At 39.8% G+C, this 22,864-nt stretch overlaps 1 protein-coding gene across 3 annotated transcripts in view; it reads left to right on the forward strand.

Moving 5' to 3' along the window:
• Positions 1-22,864, forward strand: part of LOC109401225 (uncharacterized protein DDB_G0284459) — a 337,393-nt gene that overhangs the window by 28,134 nt on the left and 286,395 nt on the right. Inside the window, exons 1-2 of one of the 3 annotated variants that reach the window (XM_062842582.1) lie at positions 4,915-4,974; positions 5,397-6,114. In XM_062842582.1, the coding sequence (XP_062698566.1) occupies positions 5,877-6,114 (238 nt within the window). In that variant the 5' untranslated portion in view covers positions 4,915-4,974; positions 5,397-5,876. Of the gene's footprint in view, positions 1-4,914; positions 6,115-22,864 lie in introns of those variants that run through there. The other 2 variants (XM_062842581.1, XM_062842583.1) reach the window with 2 other exon arrangements.

Genomic DNA, 22,864 nt, shown 5'->3' on the forward strand with positions numbered 1-22,864 from the left:
ATATTGAAATGGGTATAGATGTTGAAGAATATTTCAAAGCATTTTGGAAAAAGGGCGTGATTAAATTGTTTCAACAGATGTCGCTGATGGTACGGTGGCATGACACTCTGGCCCTTAGCACTTCTGGCAATTTATCAGTTGTTGTCGTTTTCAAACTTCCTGCGCCCTGCTTTACCGATTATATACAGATTGCTCGTTTGTCAAAGTCTAGACGGCAGGACGTGCAAATGCGTAAATTTGTAATCAATGTGGACATTTGGGCATAACCAGTCTCTTTCAGTTTATCTATGGTGCTTTTGGTGAGATTTCGTAACTCTTTTGAACATTTTTTTTTCCATCAAATGGCCTACAAGAGAGCGTTGAGTTAATGTAGACCGTTGAGAAAGCGACTATTCATGTTGCTCGTTAGATTATAATAAACAAAATCATTTATTAGTTTTAACTGACTAGTTTGGTGTCGTTTGCTTGGCTGAAGAAAAAAAATACTATAAAATCTTTAATATCCATAGCGGTAGTATTTTTTTTGCTTTTTCGTGAGCATTGTCATGGTATGTACACAGACAAACAAACGTAACACTGACGAAGTTTTTATTGACCACGCCTTTAACGATCATTTTAAATTTTGGTAGTGGCTTTCATAACCTGAAGAGCGTCCATCGTTTTTCTTTGCGTTTGACGTTTCACACTAGCGCCTTCTGATGACGATATTGCACAACGCGGTGTTTCGTGAAACATTTCCACCAGGTGGTGGTAGTGTGAACTGAGCGATGGATTTTCACGAAAATTGTTCTAGGTGTTTCATCTGTTTCTCTGGAATATGTACCTCTCATGCATTTGTTGTTGTTGAAGTTACTCGCTTTCTTCCGATCATAAAGTCTGTTCTCTAAGAGGTATTTTTTTTTGCAGATAAACTAGAAGTATACGCGTATATTAAACTTTTATTATACAGCTTTTGTCTTTAAAATAAGTTTAATTCCATTCTTCTTATAATCAACAGGTTTTCAACACTATCAAGAAATTTTTTTACCAGTCACGTACAATAAAAAGTATGAAACTCTCAATATTTTTGATCACAACACTGGATCGCGTCTAAGCTTCAAATAGATACTATAGTAATTATGAATAATCAAACAAAAATATCATGAAAATTAAACAAGTTGATTCAGGCGGTAGCCTTCACAATAAAATCAGCATCAAACTATATTCTCGAAATAATTCACACAGAAAACATTTTTTTTGTTAGGGGGATTAGGGGCATAATGGACACCCTAAGCAAATGAGTATGTTTGGCCTATATAACAGACAAAAACTTAAAATATTATCAGTTGGCCTACAACTTTAACTTGTTTCCTACGTATTTCAACCATTCACAGCTGGTAAAATGGCATTATTGAGAAGAACTAATGAATTGAAAACAGTGTGTTTTTTGGGGCTGGCAGGAAAGGTACGGGGCGAAATGGACACACATCGGGGCATAATGGACACCCCTGCATATTTTATGCTGTATCTTTGAGAATATCGACCAGTTAAGTAATTTGCCTACGTAGATCAATATCACAGATATAATACTCCATCTTAGACGAGTTTACATAACTTCAAAGTTAATTAAATAAATTTTAGGCTAAAATAATCGGATTGATTTTTTCAAACTCTCTAAAACGCCTAACAGTATGCAATGCGCGTACATCCATTCATAATTGCCAGTGTTCATTTCGCCCCGAATCGACTACAACATTGAAATTGCTATTTTTAGTAACTTCTGATCAAAAATATAATACTTCATCCATTGCTAAATCTGCGTATACATGTAGATAAGCTAACAATTCACTTGTTTGTATGGTGGACATACTCAAACACTCGTAATGCTTTATTTGCTGCTGCTTCGAAATTATAAGAATTTCACCATATGAAAAACATACTTCAATTTCAATGATATTTTGGTTATTTTGAAGGAGTATAAATGGTACTTTTAAAAAATAGAACAATGACTTGTTCCTTTACACTTATGCATTAAACGTTTTACATAAAAGTCAACGGTTTCGGCAAAAACAGGGGTGTCCATTTCGCCCCGGGTGTCCATTATGCCCCTAATCCCCCTACTAAATGTAAAAATTGTGAAATGTTTGAAATGTCATAACTTTTTTGTTTATTAGTTTACCATCACCAAAATTTTATGGTAGACAGCTGATATTATGGGCCATTTACCCTAAAAATTTGACGTTGGTAAAAAGATAGGGTTTTGAGATATTTGAGTTTTTGTGACAAAGATCATATTTTTTCAATGTAAAAAAAGAAATTTTTTACAGTGTATATTTTCTAAGGAATCATCATTTAGTTATCTAACTTTGCTGAAAAATTTATAACAATCGAACAATCCGTTTTTGCTGTACAGCTTTTAGAATATTTTCGAACTATTTTCGCATACACCCTTTTGAAAAGTTAGTCGTGAGTGAATATGAAGGTTGAATATCGAAAAATGGCTATTTAGATGAAATTGAAAAACTGTGCAAAGTTTCAGATATTTTTGAAATGGTCGCCCAGAATCGACTGACAGGACTCCGTGGAATCCCTCTATACATGTCGAAATGATGATTTCAGCACTGCCTGTAGATATCAAGGATTGAATTCGAGGTTAGTTTATTAATTTATAGGGGGATTCACTCAACAGCGTAAACTGATTAAACTGATTAAATGTCGCGATCACCAAAGCAATCTTTGATTAGGGTATCGCGCCACTTGGACGGTGGCTTCTATATTCGTCTGTTTTCCACTATAACTCAGTCAATTTTGAACCAATTGACTTGAAATGTTGTACACGGATAAATACTATACCTATCTCACCACATTCCAAAAGTTTTGTCAATTGGTTCAAGTTTGACTGAGTTATAGTGGAAAACAGACGAATATAGAAGCCACCGCCCAAGTGGCGCGATTTCCTACTTCATTCGCAAAATCACGAAACATTTCAAATAAGCAGAAAACCATGGCTTACGCAGCAATTTAATCTGTTCAGTGAGTACCCCTTATATCTTTCAGACTTTAAAGAGGATCAGTAAACTTGGTTGATTATGTTACGTAGCGTTTAAGAATGGCTACTGTCAGAAGTGAGGGGGTCAGAAGAAAAGAGTGTAAGTGCTAATACAAATTTTCGAAAAAAGAGACCAAATGTTTTTCGAGAGCTTTTTCATCGTTTTAAAAAAATGGAAATCTTAAAAATTAAATTAAAAAAATCCGATTTCTTGGAGTTTTAGTAATATTCCTAAAAATAATCCTAAAAAAGTTTTCATAACCTCAAAACTCGTGGAACGTAGTCAACTCAAATTTGACAAATATGGCACTTTCGCGCCTATGTATCTCTGGACCCCATGCGTGGACTTGAAATATTGAACTCCAGAATACTTTGGATCACTTTATACGGCTATAGATCTTAAGATGCATTTTCAGGGAATTTATTAGGAAGTCTTGAGCATCCGTAAAACTCAATAAGCTCTATAAACTTTTTTAATACTTACCGTTATTAAATACCAAATGATTCACATTATGGAATCTATGACAAAGGACCGGCAAACAAAATGTGAAAAATTGGTCAAAAGTTTGGAAGACTTAAAGTCAAAATACAACTGACCGCGATACATATTGGTTGGACAAAAGTCAGTGTTGGCGCGAGTTTCTTTCGGATTAACGAAACACATACTGAAGCTGCCGTGAAAACGTTGCTTTCAGTATGTATTTCGTTAATCGGAAAGAAACTCGCGCCAACAAAAAGGAACCGTCAGAATGCCAAGGAATTTCTCCAAGCATATTTATGAGGGGTATATTCACTAAACAGATTAAATAACTGCATAAGCCATGATTATCTGATTATTGAATTGTTTCATGAAACTACGAATGAAATAATCAGTTTAATCAGCTTAATCGGTTTACGCTGTTAAGTGAATCCCCTAAGTGTTAGTCTCTCTTTAGTTTTTCCTAAAATGTTGTAGACCAAGATTGTTAAACGATGAATTATCGTCGATAATTTATCGCCAACTACGACCTCGATGACAGTTTTTCGATAAACTGTCGTTAACGATAAAAAATGCGTTACAATATCGTTATTGTTATCGTATCTTCGATAATTTATCGAAAATTAACGAGTTAACTGTTGAATTTCATGTAAAAAAACGTTTGCTTTGTTTTTTTTAATTCAAGACCAACAATTGAAAAGGCCTCAACAACATTTTGTAAACAAACATGTTTCTATCGACTTGAGGCCGTTTGAACTCCACCCACACACCTCACCACCACTAACAGAAAGCGCAAACATCAAGCTTCCTATTAATGGTGGTGAGATGCGTGGGTGGATCCCAGAAGGCCCTAAGTCGACAGAAACGTGTTTGTTTACGCAATGTTGATGTAGCCTTTTCAATTGTTGGTCTTGAATTTAGTCAATAAATGTTCCCATACGTCTATATGACTCAAGAATGAACCTTGCCAAGCCCGTGCACAAGGGGAGAGGGGATTAACCTCTCCCCCCATTGCCGGTGTTACACACTAGGCGCCCCTCCACCTTTTGCAGAAATTAGGGAAAAAACCCATCTTGGCGCCATTTCTGTGCATGGGCCTGAACCTTGCCTGTGCTACTGCTACATTGTGGGTCAATTACCCCCATTCTCACCAAAAGCGTGACGTAATTTATGGACGTTCCCTTATACGTATTGCAAGCTGCTCCCTGCTGCTACGTATCAACATGTAATCATCCGGAAGAAAAATCTTTTGTTTAATGTAGACCTACAAGACGTACAACTCGAACCCCGCCTGTAAGCGTGACACTACTGCTCCTGCATACTGATACCTGTGTGTGCTTATGATGATGATGTGATGATATCATTCTCACCGGAGACTTTGGGTTTTTTTCTTCTTTTCTCTTTCCAGCGAAATAAAAAAAAACCGCGAGCGAGCGAGCAGCGAGTGTGCTTCGATCGATTTGATGAGGTGTGCTTTTGATGCCTATGTGCCCACAATCATCGACGTCCTACCTGTTTTCCATCGTCCGTCCGTGTACCGTCGTCCGGTCGTCCGTACTCCGTACTCGCCGATGTCGTGCACTATTATGGACGGTCGACTCCGACTATGGCATGATGATGATGGTGATGTTGAGGACCTGTTGTTGTAGCTCGCGGTCGTCGGTTGTAAGTCGTCGTTGTCGTCATCCATCGTCGTGTCCGTAGTCGGTGCGCGGAGGATTGATTGAAGTTTTGAAGTTGCTCCTGCGAGGTCGTCCCCGTCCGTCAGTTCCTCGAGAGCGTTCATCACTGGTAGTGTGCGACGTCGGTGCTATCATATAGGCTCGCGAGATTTTCCTGTGATCGGAACTCGTTTGAATTAAAGTTTACAAGCGTCGGTTTTTTGTTCAGGAGATCCAGTAGAACGATGATGTGAGCTGAGCGTGTATTTCTGTGTTTGCAATCTTGTTAAAACGGTCGAACGTGACGGAATCCAGTATGTTTCGGTTTGCTGAAAGTGAAGAAATTCTAGGTCAATGAATTTCTCGGTTTTGAATAAGAGTGATAAAATGTTTTGAAAGAGTTGTGATTTTTTACACGAGAGCCCAGTTAAGCTTGGTAGCAATACGAAAAAAGAGGGAAAATGGAGCAGTCGTAGTAAGTGAACGTGATATTTTTATCGTATCGGGTGCCATATCTAGATAAGGGTTTCCAGCGAGCAATCAGTGAATGTGCGGGGTCTTGGGGCGCCCAAACTCGTTCTGTGTATGCCGATAAGGCTCAACGAGATTGGTAGATGAAGAATGTGATTGAAATCCCGGGCCGAAAAGAGTGATATCCAAGTGACGCGAAGAATAAATAATCGTTTTGTGTTAATCAAAGTTGCTGAATATGGATCGCGACCAATCGCGACCGACATCAAACACAATGGATACCGACGACGTCGTCGCTGCTGATATGGGCAGGGACATGGCTCAGAATCAGCCACAGGAGCCGGACGACGAATACGAGCTGGAGCTGGAGCGCCGGCTAGATATGGGCCGGCGTTCCTCTCAGGGTGGTGGCGACGAGGAAGAGGAATACTACGACGACGACGAGATAGACGGTGACTTCAAAGAGCATTATGAATGTAAGTGATCACCACTAATTCAATTTTAATTACTACCGCGACATACCTACCGCGCCTTATCAACATACTTGAGCTGGAGCGACGTTCTCGTAGCAGTCAAGTGTAATGAGCTGTTGATCGAAACTATCAGCAAACAACAACGGCGCAGACCGGTCTTGAGCGTTGAAGACCGGTGAGCATTTCGTCAACGTCATTAGCGTAGCGAGGGGGGAAGCAATGGAATGGTAGCTTCATAGCTTTTGTGATGCAATGAGTAGATAATTAAAAAAATGAGTTGTGTGTACACATTTTGAAATCTTTTAAGCATCAGCGCAAATACCTGTTTTGAAAAAAAAAAAAAAAATTCGGAGTAGTTTTTGGATGGACCACATGAAGAAGATTTTAAAGAAATTTCGCAAAAGTCTTATATGTACAGTTCATTTAAGGACAAGTTCATTCGAATACCAAGCTGGCCGCCATAATAACCGACTTTTTAACCTACTCGCGATTCACCACTGAATACTTCTGGAAGAATCTCTGAAGAAACTTCTGGAGAGATATGAATGATGAAAAATGAATGAAATCTAATGAAAAATGACAGGAGTACCTTCAGGGAAAACACCAGGTGGTCCATCAAAAATTCTTTCAGAGAGATTTGGGGACGCCTCCTAGAGATATATCAAAGAATCATAGATCCTTCAGGGATTCCCATAGGAGGTCCTTCAGAGATCAATCTGGGAGATCCTTCTGGTTCAAAGATACCTTCTGAAGTTCCTTCTGGAATTCCCACAGAAGTTTCTGTAGGAACTAGTCCAGGAGTTCCTCAGAGATTACTCCAGGAGATTCTTCAGAAATTCATCTAGAATTCCAAGAAGAGATTTCTCTCGTCATTCTGTAGGGATCGCTCAAGCACATCCTTCAGGGATCACTCCGGACGTTTCATCAAGTGTTCCCACAGGAATTCCTTCTAGCATCCCTCCTGGAATTTATTCAAGAATCCATCCCGAAATTCCTTCGGAGATTCATCTTACAATTGTTTCGGGATGTCTCATGGATTTTTTTAAGATTCTTTCAGGAGTTCTCCTAATGATTGTTCCAGCAGTTCCTTCGGTGATCTTTCCAGGAGATCGTTCTGGGATCTCCCTAATAGCTCTAGGAGGGATGCCTTCAGGTGTTTATTAGGGATTCTTTCAGAAGTTTCCTAAGCTATTTCAACAGAAGTTCGCTCAGGTCTTTAGTAAATAGTCGTGAAGCTTTTAGGGATTCATTCTGAAGTTCCTTTATACATTCCTACAGGGGTTCTTACGGAAATTTGTCCAGAAGTTCCATCAAAGATTCCTCCATGAGTTTCAGAGATTCTTGCAGACGTTTCTTCAGAGTTTCCTTATGAATTTCTGGAGGAATTCCTACAGAAGTTCATTAAGAAATCTTTCCAGAAGTTCCTTCAGAGAATCTTATATGAGGATCCAAGGATACCTCCATTAGATTTCAGGGGTTCCCCAGAAGTTAATTCAGAGATTCCTATATAAAAGATCCTTCTAAAACTACTTCAGGTATCCTCAGGAGATTCCTCGTGAAGTTGCTTTAGTGATTCTTCCAAAATTTCTTCCATGGATCGCCCCTGGGGTTCATTCAGATTGTAGATTTAGATTGAGATTTTTTTCCAGGACAACTCTTGGGTGCCTCCAGGAGTTACATCAGAGATCACTTCAAAAGCTCATTCAATAACTCCTACAGCAGTTCCTTCAGGGAATCTTGTAGCAGTTCCTTCAATAGTTTCCTGCAGTTCCTTTCCAATAGTTTTTTTTTGTAGGGTACCTCTTGCAAATTCTTCCCTCAACCCGGAAAGATTTCCTTTGAGAGATACCGCTGAAAATCTTTCAAGGATTCCACCTGGAATTCATCCTACTGTAATTCCTTCAGGAGTTCCCCCTGGAATTCGTGCAGAAATTTCTCCTGAAATTTTTTCGGGGACTCCTCCTGGACTTCCTTCAAAGGTTCCCCCGGACATCCTACGAGGATTCCTCCTGGAATATCTTCGAAAATTCCTCCTAAAATTCTATCGGGAAATTCGCCTGGGATTCTTTCGGAAATTTCTTTAAAAATTCCTTCGGGTTTTCCTCCTAGAGTTTCCTTTGGGGATTTCTCCTGGAGTTTTTTCGGGATTCTTGCTGGACTTCCCTGAAGGATTCCTTCAGATATTCCTCTTGAAATTTCTACGGAAACTCCTCTTGGAATTACCTCGGAGATTCCTCCTGGAGTTCCTTCAGAGTTTCCTCTTGCAATTTATGTTGTGATTCTTCTTCGAATTTCTTCAGAGATTCCTTCTGTAATTCCTTCGGGGTTTCCTACTGGAATCCTTTAGGATTTTTTTCTGCAATTCTTTCGGTGGTTCCTCTAGGAGTTCCTTCGATGATTCCTCCTAGAATTCCCTCAGGAGTTTCTCCTGGAACTCCTTCAGCGACATCTTCTGGATATTTTTGTTGATTCCTCCTAGAAATCCTTTGGGGATTTTTTTCTCGTCGTCTTGAAATTTCTGCGGGGATTCCTCCCGAAATGTCTTCAAAGATTCCTCCTAAAATTCCTTCGAAGATTCCTCTTCAAATTCATCCAGGGGAATGAAATTTATTGGAGGATTCCTCTACGATTTTTTCGATGGTTTCACGACTAGAAGATTCTAACGAAAATTTAACATTATTTTAGCAAACTCTGGTATTTATAGCTCATTGTGATAAAATCAAGTTTTAATATCTTAGGGGTTTAAACATATTATATCTCAATTATATCTTATTATGTTTAATAAATGTTATTTAATAACTCATTGTGAAATAATTTAGTTTAAATTACTTGACATTCAGAAAATCATTTTGTACAATTGTATTAAAATATGATAGGTACTAGTTTTCTTGAAGCTAAAAGTTATATCATATTTTGTTATAATATTCATCAGATCATAACAAAAAAGGTTATTATTTTTATTAGACCGGTGTACTTTTTGTTACAATTTTATTTGTTTTAACATCATCCTGTATCTTGTACCGATTTTTCGAACCCTCTAAGCAGAATACCCTCTTCGAATGAGTATAATCCGTTTCGTACTTTTTAATTCCGCCCTATGTTGCTTATCCTTTGACAGATACGCGTATTTCGACTACCACTTGCAATCTTCCTCAGTGTCAGTTATCCACTGGATTCTAAATTTCTACGGGAACTCCCGGAATTACTTTGGAGTTGCCTCTTAGAATTTCTGTGGTGATTCCTCTTCAATATTTTCGGAGGTTCCTTCTGGAATTCCTTAAATTCATCATTGAATTTCTCCAGGAATTCATTCGGGGTTTCCTTCTTGAATTTATTCGGAAATTCCTCCCAGAATTTGGGAATTCTTCCTAGAGTTTCTTTGTGGATTCCTTCTTGAAGTTCTTCGAGGATACCCTCTGACTTCCTATGGAGATTCCTCTTGGAGTTGCTTTGGGGTTACCTCATGAAAAATCTTTGAGAATTTCACTTGGAATCCCTTTGGTGATTCCTTCCAGAATTACTTTGAAGTTTTCTCTTGGAATTTCTGTGGTGATTCCTCTTATTTTTTTCGGAAATTCCTCATGAAATTCCTTTTATTCTTCATGGAATTCATCCAGGAATTCCTTTTGAGGTTTTCTACTTAAGTTACGGAATAACTTTTTTTACAGCCATCGGATCACTTCGCGGTCTTCGACAAAGTTCTTTGGCATATAATCACCTACAATAATACGAAAGGGTTTATTTATTGAACACTTACAGCGGCACCTAGCGGCAAAATTCGAAAACTTTAAATTTCTGCATACATTCGGCCAAGTTTTCCCATACAAACTTCAAGCGTTTTGAGCGCCCCCTTAGGCTCAATCGATTTTGCTCAAATTTTGAACGTAGCTTCTGGGAGTCCTAAACAACTGATGTAGGAGGTAAGACTTGGTATTTTTCGATTTTTTTGTTTTTCATATAAGTGTGGGCCACCCTAATTTACAGTCATATGTACTAATTTCGGAGGACGCCCGCGCCCTTCTGGCGGTTACGTCCTTGCTACCCCTTAATTCCTGCGCCAATGGTCAAGTCATCGGTTACTATTGAACTCAATTTTAGTTTTATCTATTACGCAGAAATTTTGCACAGTTCACATGGGACCTACCTAAATGGAACCCAAAAAGTGAACTGAAGCGAAGATTTGATTTTATTCTCATACTAATGATTATACCATTGACAAGCTCCACCTGTTGATGGATCAAATGCAGCAACCATGTGCTGCTCTAAGATGTGACGTGCCCGACGACAATGCTTCTGTCTGAAGTGGAGATTGCTTATCTCTTGTTCAATAAAATTCTGAAGGAAATGTTTACCTTTCGTCGTCGTGTCGTCATATTGCTGCGTAGTCATTCATAAGTTTTGGGGAGGTAGTATTAAAATGTAAACACACAGCCATGGACAACCTATAATTTTCGACACGGGCTGGTTGGGTGACCGGCATGCTTTTGTGCTTAACAGAAGTGTCCAGCGCTGATGGCTGGGCTTGAAATTGGGTTCACTCGAGGTTGAGGAACTATGCGGACTCTCCAGAGTGATAGTTTTCATAATTGACGTGTTATATTCGATGTCTCGGGGTGATAACGGTAGTGACATTGAAGTCGTTAATGGTTTGTGGCAGTGATATTAATACCACGTTTCGTCATTCGTGTTGTTTCGGTATCATGTATGCTTTGGACAAACTAGCTGAAAATGAACAGTCAATATCAATGAACCGAAACCTCTACCTCTATCTCTATTTTGTTTCCTGTATCTCTTCCTATATCTATCTATCTATCTATCTATCTCTATCTCTATCTCTATCTCTATCTCTATCTCTATCTCTATCTCTATCTCTATCTCTATCTCTATCTCTATCTCTATCTATCTCTATCTCTATCTCTATCTCTATCTCTATCTCTATCTCTATCTCTATCTCTATCTCTATCTCTATCTCTATCTCTATCTCTATCTCTATCTCTATCTCTATCTCTATCTCTATCTCTATCTCTATCTCTATCTCTATCTCTATCTCTATCTCTATCTCTATCTCTATCTCTATCTCTATCTCTATCTCTATCTCTATCTCTATCTCTATCTCTATCTCTATCTCTATCTCTATCTCTATCTCTATCTCTATCTCTATCTCTATCTCTATCTCTATCTCTATCTCTATCTCTATCTCTATCTCTATCTCTATCTCTATCTCTATCTCTATCTCTATCTCTATCTCTATCTCTATCTCTATCTCTATCTCTATCTCTATCTCTATCTCTATCTCTATCTCTATCTCTATCTCTATCTCTATCTCTATCTCTATCTCTATCTCTATCTCTATCTCTATCTCTATCTCTATCTCTACCTCTATCTCTAGCTCTATCTCTAGCTCTATCTCTATCTCTATCTCTATCTCTATCTCTATCTCTATCTCTATCTCTATCTCTATCTCTATCTCTATCTCTATCTCTATCGCTATCTTCATCGCTATCTCTATCACTATCTCTATCTCTATCTCTATCTCTATCTCTATCTCTATCTCTATCTCTATCTCTATCACTATCTTTAACTTCTTGTTTGTCTCTCTATCCCTACGTCTCTACATGCTTCCACTTCTATTTTTATCTATATTTCTAACTCTATCTATATTAATGTCTTTTTTATCTTGTATATATCTTTCTTCTATTTCTATCCTCAATTCTATATCTATCTATTTTTATAAATATTATTTATATTTCTTTTTATTTATTCATTTAGTTTTTTTTTAATAATATGTGTCTTAATATTTGCATCTATTTCAATCTCTTTATCGATTAAAACTAAATGAAACCTACAATTAGGTTTCAGATTTTTATCCAAGTACCTTGAATCGTTCGTTTGTTTAAGGACAAGGTATTTGGAGTACATAGCTCAAAATTTCTAGAGCACCGATTTTTAGAACCGTTGAACGGATTTGTATGAAAATGCATCACGCTAATTGTTCAGTGGTTGTCAACAGCGTGATGCATTTTAATCCAAATCCGTTCAACGGTTCTAAAAAACGGTGCTCTAGAAATTTTGAGCTATGTACTCCAAATACCTTGTCCTTAAAGAGCCCTGTTGCTCCCAGAGCAATAAGAAACAATCCTCTTATCATCCCAGCGAAGATATGACGTCTCCCAAGAGCAGGTGTTCCTCACTTCCAGAAACCCTAACGAAGCCCATCATTTTTCGTCACACCTCGTGCAATATTGGTGTTTGTTCTTCAGAATAAACACACGCGACACCAGTCGCAGTTCAAGTTGGCCGTTGTTGAAACACGATATCGCAACAATGACACGTCGAGTTCGCGATGTCCTCGCGCCTGTTCGCTCACTCACTCGATGCTGGTTGTGTGGTGGCTGTCGCCTAGAAAAGTTTATTGTACCAGTCGGTCTTGGTCAAACAGTCCCCCACAACGGCGGCGGCGGTCGTCGCCACCGTCTCCGGAGTCCGGACGTTAACGGCGGCGGGTCGGGTAGGTTAGTTAAAAATCAACCTTGACATAGCTGGATTCGACGCAAAGGCTTAAGCGTTGGCACCAAGCGGTGAGGAAAGGGGAGATCATACCTAGTCAAGTCATATCGGATGTTTATAATAGTTTATGACTCGTGAAAGATCAGAATGCTGCGGTGCAATGACGTTCAAAAAAGGTCATGTCACGAGCTGCGCTAGAACAAACAGCTCTGTTCCCTGTCATAAAGCACAGTGGAATTTACAAATAATATTGGCACCTCTAGCGACGTTTCTGCTGATTCGACGACGACGTTTATATGCCTACACATGCTGTTTGTCTAGTATAGATCACCTATATTCCTATAAGTTCAAGGCGTGACGACCGCCGTCGAGAGACCCCATTTTGCGCCAGTCATTCGCGGAGTTCAGCTCTAGGGGCTTATTCAATGCCATGATCTATAAATTCAAATTATATTGCTCCAATATACCTAGATAGGCAAATAACGTAACCCATCTGAGATAGGCGTTCCTATCCTACGTACGGTGGCGTTTGCTCACTCAAATGTTCTTCTTTGAAGGGTACTGTATAGCCTCCCGGGCAACCTAAATTGCACGCGCGATTTCTGTGGCGCTCGCGAACATTAGCGGATTTCTTCCCTCGGAGGAATCGCCATTATGATGATCACAATCTCGTAATTTTAGGGTTGAACACACCGCGCCGCGCTGTCGGGTTCAGTGTCGCATTCTACTCATTGAACTTGTAAGTAGGGTATTATCGTTCAGTCACGCTCGCGTCTGGAAGTGGTTCGGTTCTGTGATTTATTTTGAGATAAAGAAGAAAGACAAATATTCAAAAGGTGCTTGAAAGTCAAACTGAGAAAGCACTCAAGAGCTAAACAATTCCGGATTATTGCTGCACCAATGTACCACTATATATTTTCTGATGGACAGCAGATCCAACAAAAACCACTGCGTTCTTGTCCGTCAAATTTGCATAAAAAATCCTAACGATGTGCAAGCAAAATGTTTGCCATCGTTTTAAAAAGTGTTGAAACATTATCATAACTTATTAGCATAATCAAACAGTCAAGTGACGAAACAAGTTTGGAAGACAACGCAAACAGTTCGGAAGGTTTTTCAGCAACCACGCTATAAAAGTGTGCCAAGCTTTCTCAACAGGCAGAAGTGAGCCCCCCTAGCAAAATTGGCCTTCTGATACGCGACACAAACCATAAAACTGCCCAAGCATTTATTAGGGGATTGCTGCAGAAGCTTAAATTAATGTACTCTGGAGTTCCTAACGGAGCTTTTCAGGTATTTCACTGAATGGAGTGGACCTGGTGTGGTGGGTAGAACAATTGACTATCACGCCGAGGACCTGGGATCGAATCCCACTCCCGACATACTCACAAAATGTGGGTTCTTCCTTCGAAAGGGGAGTAAAAAAATGTGGGTCCCGAGATGAACTAGCCTAGGGCTAAAAATCTCGTTAATACAGATAAAAAAATATTTCACTGAATAGTAGGTCCAATTTCCACTGATGATGCGCCTTCGTATTTCACGGCTAACGTTAATAAGGACCCGAGGTGAACACAGTCCTCCGCCACCTCGAAAGTGTCCACGTCTATCGTAACACTGCTGCCCAGAGGCGTGCTCTGTCGTTCATGGCTCCACCTGCCAGTATTTGCTTCGTTTTCGACGCGCTCACCATCAGTTCGACCTTTGCTGCTTCACGTTTCAGACATGTGTACAGTTTTGCCACCGTACCAAATGTTTCAACAATAATATCCATGTTATCCGCAAAACAGACACAATGGCCGGTTTACCTGAAAATCGTGCCTCGGCTGTTGAGCCCTGCTCGTCGCATAACACCACCTTGTTGAGCAGCATGAATGAGAGTTCATCAGTGCTCGGTGAGATTCGAACAAACTAGGCCGATCACCCGAAACCCTAACGCAGTTTTATACACCGTTAATCATTGATTTACCTCCGGAAAGCCGTTCTCGTCCATGATTTTCCATAGCTCTCCGCGGTTGATACTGTCGTACACCGCCTTGGAGTCGATGGGACTTGGTATTCGCGGCATTTTTGGAAGATTCGCCGCCGGTGAAGATTTAGTCTATTTAGTCGAGCGGCCGTTAACGAAGCCGGCTTGATAACTTCCCATAAACTGTGTACTTTAGGTGATACCTAGACGACGTAAGTTGATCTGGGATATCGCTTTGTAGATGGCACTCAGAATTGTTCCCTCGGAAATTCTCACACATCAACTTGTCACCTTTCTTGTTGATGGCAAATGACCTCTTCCTTCGACGACTCCTCCGGTTGCTGTTCGCTCTCCCATATCCAGACTATTAGGCGGTGACCTGCCTGCACCCAACTTTTCCAGGTCAATCTTGATAAGTTAAACTCCGGTACCATCCTTACCAGCTGACTTGACCTGCTGGATAGCTTTCTTAACTTCCCCCAATGTGAGAATTCGTTCGTTGTTGCTCCTTGCAGTACTGACGCAGTCATTTCACGGTTCAGGTGTTCATTGTAGTGTTGCTTCCACTTTTCGATCACCTCTCGAACGTCCGTCAAGATACTCCCAACTATTGCCTGCACAATTCGGCTAACGGTATGAAGCCTTTGCGGGATACGTTGAGCTTCTGGTAGAACTTCCGTGTTTGTTGTGAACGGCACTGCATTTTATGTTGCCGCACGTTCTGCCGTATCCCATGCTGCAGCATGACCACCCTCGCTGCCTTCTTTTCTTCCAAAATCTCTATTCACTCATCGTCGAACTATCAAGCGTTGTTGATGGCTGTCTCTATCGTACCATAGCAGTCCTCGAAAGGGGCTTCATTGAGCTCGCCGCATTGTGGGGAATGGCTGGCTCGAAATTCTGCGTGTATGCGGTGGTGACATCCGATTGCCTTAGTCGGTCCAGAATATACCAAGGCGGCCGTCGGTACCGTACGTTGATAGTCACGGAGAGTTTTTGACGCATTTTTACCATTACCAGGTAATGGTCAGAGTCGAGAGAGATGCCAGATGATATTCAGTATCACTCGTTCAAAAATCTGTATCCCATATAAAATTTGAGTGAGAAATCTGTATCCCATATAAATAGAAAATCTGTATTTCATATAAACGCTATCTGTATTGATGCTGAAAAATTTGTATAATACAGATAAATCTGTATATATGGCATCCCTGGTCGAGGGTAATACTATAATAGGACCTGACGTTGATAATGTTGGAACCGTGCCGTCCATCAATCAATTTGCGATTTCATTTGCTGTGGTGTTCTCCAGGTGTGATGATAAAGAAGACTATGTTGGAAGAAGGTGCTACGTATGGCTATGCTCTTAAAAGCGGCGGAATTGATGGGTCGTAGGCCATTTTCGTTCGTCAGCTGGTGAGCGCTGAATTTTACAAAAGTAGGTCTGAGCGTTTAGGCATCCTATGATGATCTTGGCGTCGTGACTTGGGCAGCGGTCGTACTCACGTTCAAGCTGCGCTTAGAAGGTTTTCGTGATGAGGGCTCTGCACGTGGATTAAAGTCTAGACTCGAAAAAAGTGAGACAATCAAAATAACGTACACCAAATTTCTTTTTTTTGCACTGATCGTTATTTTGCTATAACTTAGTCAATTTTGAACCGATTTTCATGAAATTTTGTACACTGATAGTACTAATCGTGCCTACATATGTACACAATTTCATGAGAATCAAAAGCCAGACCCGTGCAAAAAAAGAATCGGGTGCACAACTTTTGACTGCATGCCCAAAAAGAGCTGATTTTTTTTAACTAGAACATTATGTGTAGCTAATAGGGTCTTGTACCATTTGGGCAGGTGTACCTATTTTGGGCACTTGCCGTTATAACTAAGTCAATTTCAAACCGATTGATTTGAATTTTTGTATAGAGTTAGGTACGAATAGTATCTAACTCTGTACAAAATTACAAATCAATCGGTTGGAAATTGACTTAGTTATAGAGGCAAGTGCCCAAAATAGGTACACCTGCCCAAATGGTACAAGACCCTACCATACATATTTCATCAAAATCGGTTAAGTGTTGGCGGAGATATCGTCGAAACGAGATATTTGTCATTTGAGAACCTTGGGCAAACAAACACTTTTCAAAATTTCATTCAATTTGATCTAATCGTTAAAAAGTTATAGCCATATATGTAGCACTATGTCACAATAAGCAGATGGATGTGGTTTTAGGCAGTCTTGCGAATAATCGCGACCATCACGAGACAATCACTTGAACCGCTTTCTGGAGTCACCCTTCCCAAGGTGATACTAACCAGCAAGCGTGTCACGCCTGTAATGACAAACATGTTGTGGGTTCCACCCTTCGCAGCTTTGCACGCTAACCTGAAACTACCCATCGACTGGGTCGATTCGACCCGGATTTTTATGTTGTTAGCAGTTGTCAAAATCTGGGTAACCCGAAAACCCAGATTCGCTGAATTTGGGTAAAGATCTGGGTAATCGGCACTTTGTCACTTTTCGGCTTGAGAATATGGCGGCGGTCAGGAGAACGCTGGAAGCTATGAATGTTTTCGCGAAAAATATGCCGATAAATGACGGGAAAACAGTGGAATTATTTCGGGGAACTGTTTTCCAGTGAATGGCACGTGGCAACTGAGAGCTTTTTAATCAAAATCTAATTTGGAAATAAATTAACAAAACCAAGGCCCCGGAGGAGCTGGGTATCGTTTACCCAGATTTTGCCACCAACATCGGTAACCCAGATTTGAGTAAAGGGGCCTTTACTCAGTTTAGAGTAACTGCAGTTTTGCTCAGTCTGGGTCGCTTTGACATCAATCTGGGTAACTGAGGGTTAGCGTGTACAATCATCCTGACTTGGATACGGGTCATGTGAGTGTCATGACTCTCTCCGTCGCCTCAAGCAGATGCACGCGCAACAGCATGTAAAACTATGCATGTGTATTATCACAAGCACGGTACTACGTCATAAATCGTATTCGTTTTGCATAGCTCAGTTTGAACGCACACATTGAGCGCACCACGCAGTTCGCCCTGGCTACGGAAAACGCTCTCATTTCGCCCGTTATGCATCGGGTGGCGGGTTGCGAGAGAATCAATATCTCTGAGCAACGATGCATAACGGGCGAAATGAGAGCGTTTTCCGTAGCCAGGGCGAACTGCGTGGTGCGCTCAATGTGTGCGTTCAAATTGAGCTATGCAAAACGAATACGATTTATGACGTAGTACCGTGCTTGTGATAATACACATGCATAGTTTTACATGCTGTTGCGCGTGCATCTGCTTGAGGCGACGGAGAGAGTCATGACACTCACATGACCCGTATCCAAGTCAGGATGATTGTAGCAAAACAAGGGTGACCGGGTGACTATGATGGGATTCTATCTTTTCTGGTGTTAGCGACTGTAGAGAGAGCGAATCAGAAACCGCAGAGACAGATAGATAAATTAAATTATTCGGTACGAGATTAGATACTTCATAAATTCATTTGTTTGAAATACTCCAATAATGATTCAAGTAGAAATAGCTACAGAACTTGCATCAGTGTTTTAAATTTATGGCAAACAACGGGCGAGCAATCAAGCCGCGCAAGCATGCTGTGAACGAATTCGATAACGGGAACATGCATGCTTCGGTATGGTGCACTGGTGTGTGTGGCATCCGGGTGCTTGAATGACGGCGACGACAACAAGAGAGCGAGAATGGGCAAGGCGTTGATTGAGTCAGTTTTGTGTGGGACGTTGTGTTGGACAGTTGTGTCTGCCGGTACGCGGAATAAAAAAAATGAATGAGAAATGAAAAAGTGCGTTTATGTTATTTATAGAAGAATTCCTACAATGGCACAGCCGGTAGGACTCAAGTGTGCTTTGTGTTGTGCAACAAATGAAAAAATCGTAAAATGTGTGGCTGTGTTGGGTTGGCTTGATTGGGAAAGGTGCCACTCCAAATTGCAGCTGAGGATGGCTAATGCCGTTTTTCTTTTTTAACCTGGGTTGGAACTGGATTGGCGGAAAATATGTAAACAAACAACGTCAAACAAACTTTAGTACAAGCGAAACCGAAGTCGGGTTGGGGTTCAAACTGTGATCTCATCCAGTTCCAACCCAGGTTGGAACTGGATCAAAAAGAAAAACGGCATTGCTGTGAACAGATTGGTTAACGCTATGATGTGCCGAGATAAGGTAAGATATTTTTTCCAATTGGAAGAACGGTTGTGACCAGGTTACCTACAACAGCTTTATGTACTGGTTTGCCTGCAGTTTTTAACAGTTTCTGCGCACGAAACTACAATTTCCGTTTGTTAAGTTACTCAATTCCGGTCTTCCGGAGGAATTACTTGAAATGCATTAAACAGCGATAGTGGTGAGTGCGTAATGAATTTTTGTTTGATCACGGTAAACAAAACTTAAAATTGTTTAGCCAAATTTGATTTTTTTTCACATATTTGCTGGGTTAATATATGATTCTGTGTGTGTGTGTGTGTATAGAAGCGAAGTAAATTTAAAATGGTTTGAAATGATTGGAATTATATTGCGTACCATTGAACAAATTATTTAAGAGGTACAATATGCACTAGTCCGAATCAAGTTGCAACACATCTAAGAAAAAAAAAACAATTTTCACACAGCTCAATTGCTTATTTTTTTAATACAACGATGTTAATGAATGAAACACGTAATATCCAATATTGTTTTTAAATCTGTGAGTTGTTTTTTTTTTTCATCTGTAGTCTTTATGCATATTAATGGCCACGACTTTTATTGGGATTAACAGCACTCAAATTTCAAATACACATGTAGAAATGTTGGAATACGAAATCTTACGAGAAGAATTTAAAATGCAACGTTTAAATTTCTCTGTGATTCAATGTTTGATTCGACATAGTGAGCTTGCAATCCTCAGTTCAGGATAGCAATCATATTCGGGGATTGAGAAATGATGGAGAAGGAAATTATGGAAGAAGGTAACATGTTCAGGGATTGAGAAATGATGGAAAACGAAACCTTTAGAAATGAATAATGAAATCAGTGATTGGAAATTCTCTGTGATTTGATGCTTGGGTGAACACAATGAGCTTGGAAACCTCAGTTCAAGATAGTAATCATGTCCAGGGATTCACAAATGATAGAAAACGAAATATTTAGAACAGAATAATGAATTCAATGATTGGAAATTCTCTGTGAATTGATGCTTGATTGGACACAATGAGCTTGGAAACCTCAGTTCAAGATAGTAATCATGTTCAGGGATTGAGAAATAATGGAAAAGGAAACCTTTGGAAATGAATAATGAAATCATTGATTGAAAATTCTCTGTAATTTGATGCTTGATTGGTCACAATGAGCTTGGAAACCTCAGTTCAAGACAGTAATCATGTTCAGGGATTCAGAAATGATGGAAAACGAAATCTTTAGAACAGAATATTGAATGCAATGATAGGAAATTCTATGTGATTTGATGCTTGATTGGACACAATGAGCTTGGAAACCTCAGTTCAAGACAGTAATCATGTTCAGGGATTCAGAAATGATGGAAAACGAAATCTTTAGAACAGAATATTGAATGCAATGATAGGAAATTCTCTGTTATTTGATGCTTGATTGGACACAATGAGCTTGGAAACCTCAGTTCAAGACAGTAATCATGTTCAGGGATTCAGAAATGATGGGAACGAAATCTTTAGAACAGAATATTGAATGCAATGATTGGAAATTCTCTGTGATTTGATGCTTGATTGGACACAATGAGCTTGGAAACCTCAGTTCAAGACAGTAATCATGTTCAGGGATTCAGAAATGATGGAAAATGAAATCTTTAGAACAGAATATTGAATGCAATGATAGGAAATTCTCTGTGATTTGATGCTTGATTGGACACAATGAGCTTGGAAACCTCAGTTCAAGACAGTAATCATGTTCAGGGATTCACAAATGATGGAAAACGAAATCTGTAGAACAGAATAATGAATGCAATGATTGGAAATTCTCTGTGATTTGATGCTTGATTGAACACAATGAGCTTGGAAACCTCAGTTCAAGACAGTAATCATGTTCAGGGATTCAGAAATGATGGGAACGAAATCTTTAGAACAGAATATTGAATGCAATGATAGGAAATTCTCTGTGATTTGATGCTTGATTGGACACAATGAGCTTGAAAACCTCAGTTCAAGACAGTAATCATGTTCAGGGATTCACAAATGATGGAAAACGAAATCTTTAGAACAGAATATTGAATGCAATGATTAGAAATTCTCTGTGATTTGATGCTTGATTGGACACAATGAGCTTGGAAACCTCAGTTCAAGACAGTAATCATGTTCAGGGATTCAGAAATGATGGAAAACGAAATCTTTAGAACAGAATATTGAATGTAATGATTGGAAATTCTCTGTGATTTGATGCTTGATTGGACACAATGAGCTTGGAAACCTCAGTTCAATATAGTAATCATGTTCAAGGATTCAGAAATGATGGAAAACGAAATCTTTAGAATTGAATAATGAATGCAATGAGTGGAAATCCAAGAAAAACATGTTTTTTAGAATTTTGAGATGTGTCTGAAAGATGGCATGAGATGTGTCTGAAAGATGGCACTAGATATGTCTGAGAGATGGGATGAGATGTGTCTGAAAGATGGCACTAGATATGTCTGAAAGATGACATGAGATGTGTCTGAAAGATGGCACTAGACATGTCTGAAAGATGGCATGAGATGTGTCTGAAAGATGGCACTCGATATGTCTGAAAGATGGCATGAGATGTGTCTGGAAGATGGCACTAGGTATGTCTGAAAGATGACATGAGATATGTCTGAAAGATGGCATGAGATGTGTCTGAAAGATGGCACTCGATATGTCTGAAAGATGGCATGAGATGTGTCTGAAAGATGGCATTAAATATGTCTGAAAGATGACATAAGATGTGTCTGAAAGATGGCACTAGATATGTCTGAAAGATGGCATGAGATGTGTCTGAAAGATGGCACTCGATATGTCTGAAAGATGGCATGAGATGTGTCTGAAAGATGGCATTAAATATGTCTGAAAGATGACATGAGATGTGTCTGAAAGATGGCACTAGATATGTCTGAAAGATAGCATGAGATGTGTCTGAAAGATGGCACTAGACATGTCTGAAAGATGGCATGAGATATGTCTGAAAGATGGCATGAGATATGTCTGAAAGATGGCATGAAGTGTGTCTGAAAGATGACACTCGATATGTCTAAAAGATGGCATGAGATGTGTCTGAAAGATGGCATGAGATATGTCTGAAAGATGGCATGAGATGTGTCTGAAAGATGGCACTCGATATGTCTGAAAGATGGCATGAGAAGTGTGTGAAAGATGGCACTAGATATGTCCGAAAGATGGCATGAGATGTGTCTGAAAAATGGCACTAGATATGTCTGAAAGATGGCGCTCGATGTGTCTGAAAGATGGCACTAGATATGTCTGAAAGATGGCATGAGATGTGTCTGAAAGATGGCATGAGATGTGTCTGAAAGATGGCACTAGATATGTCTGAAAGATGGCATGAGATGTGTCTGAAAGATGGCATGAGATGTGTCTGAAAGATGGCACTAGATATGTCTGAAGATGGCATGAGATGTGTCTGAAAAATGGCACTAGATATGTCTGAAAGATGGCATGAGATGTGTCTGAAAGATGGCACTCGATATGTCTGAAAGATGGCATGAGATGTGTCTGAAAGATGGCATGAGATATGTCTGAAAGATGGCATGAGATGTGTCTGAAAGATGGCACTCGATATGTCTGAAAGATGGCATGAGAAGTGTGTGAAAGATGGCACTAGATATGTCCGAAAGATGGCATGAGATGTGTCTGAAAAATGGCACTAGATATGTCTGAAAGATGGCGCTCGATGTGTCTGAAAGATGGCACTAGATATGTCTGAAAGATGGCATGAGATGTGTCTGAAAGATGGCATGAGATGTGTCTGAAAGATGGCACTAGATATGTCTGAAAGATGGCATGAGATGTGTCTGAAAGATGGCATGAGATGTGTCTGAAAGATGGCACTAGATATGTCTGAAGATGGCATGAGATGTGTCTGAAAAATGGCACTAGATATGTCTGAAAGATGGCATGAGATGTGTCTGAAAGATGGCACTCGATATGTCTGAAAGATGGCATGAGATGTGTCTAAAAGATGGCATGAGATATGTTTGAAAGATGGCATGAGATGTGTCTGAAAGATGGCACTCGATATGTCTGAAAGATGGCATGAGAAGTG

Source organism: Aedes albopictus, chromosome 3 (genome assembly GCF_035046485.1).
Source record: "Aedes albopictus strain Foshan chromosome 3, AalbF5, whole genome shotgun sequence".
Taxonomy (NCBI): domain Eukaryota; kingdom Metazoa; phylum Arthropoda; class Insecta; order Diptera; family Culicidae; genus Aedes; species Aedes albopictus.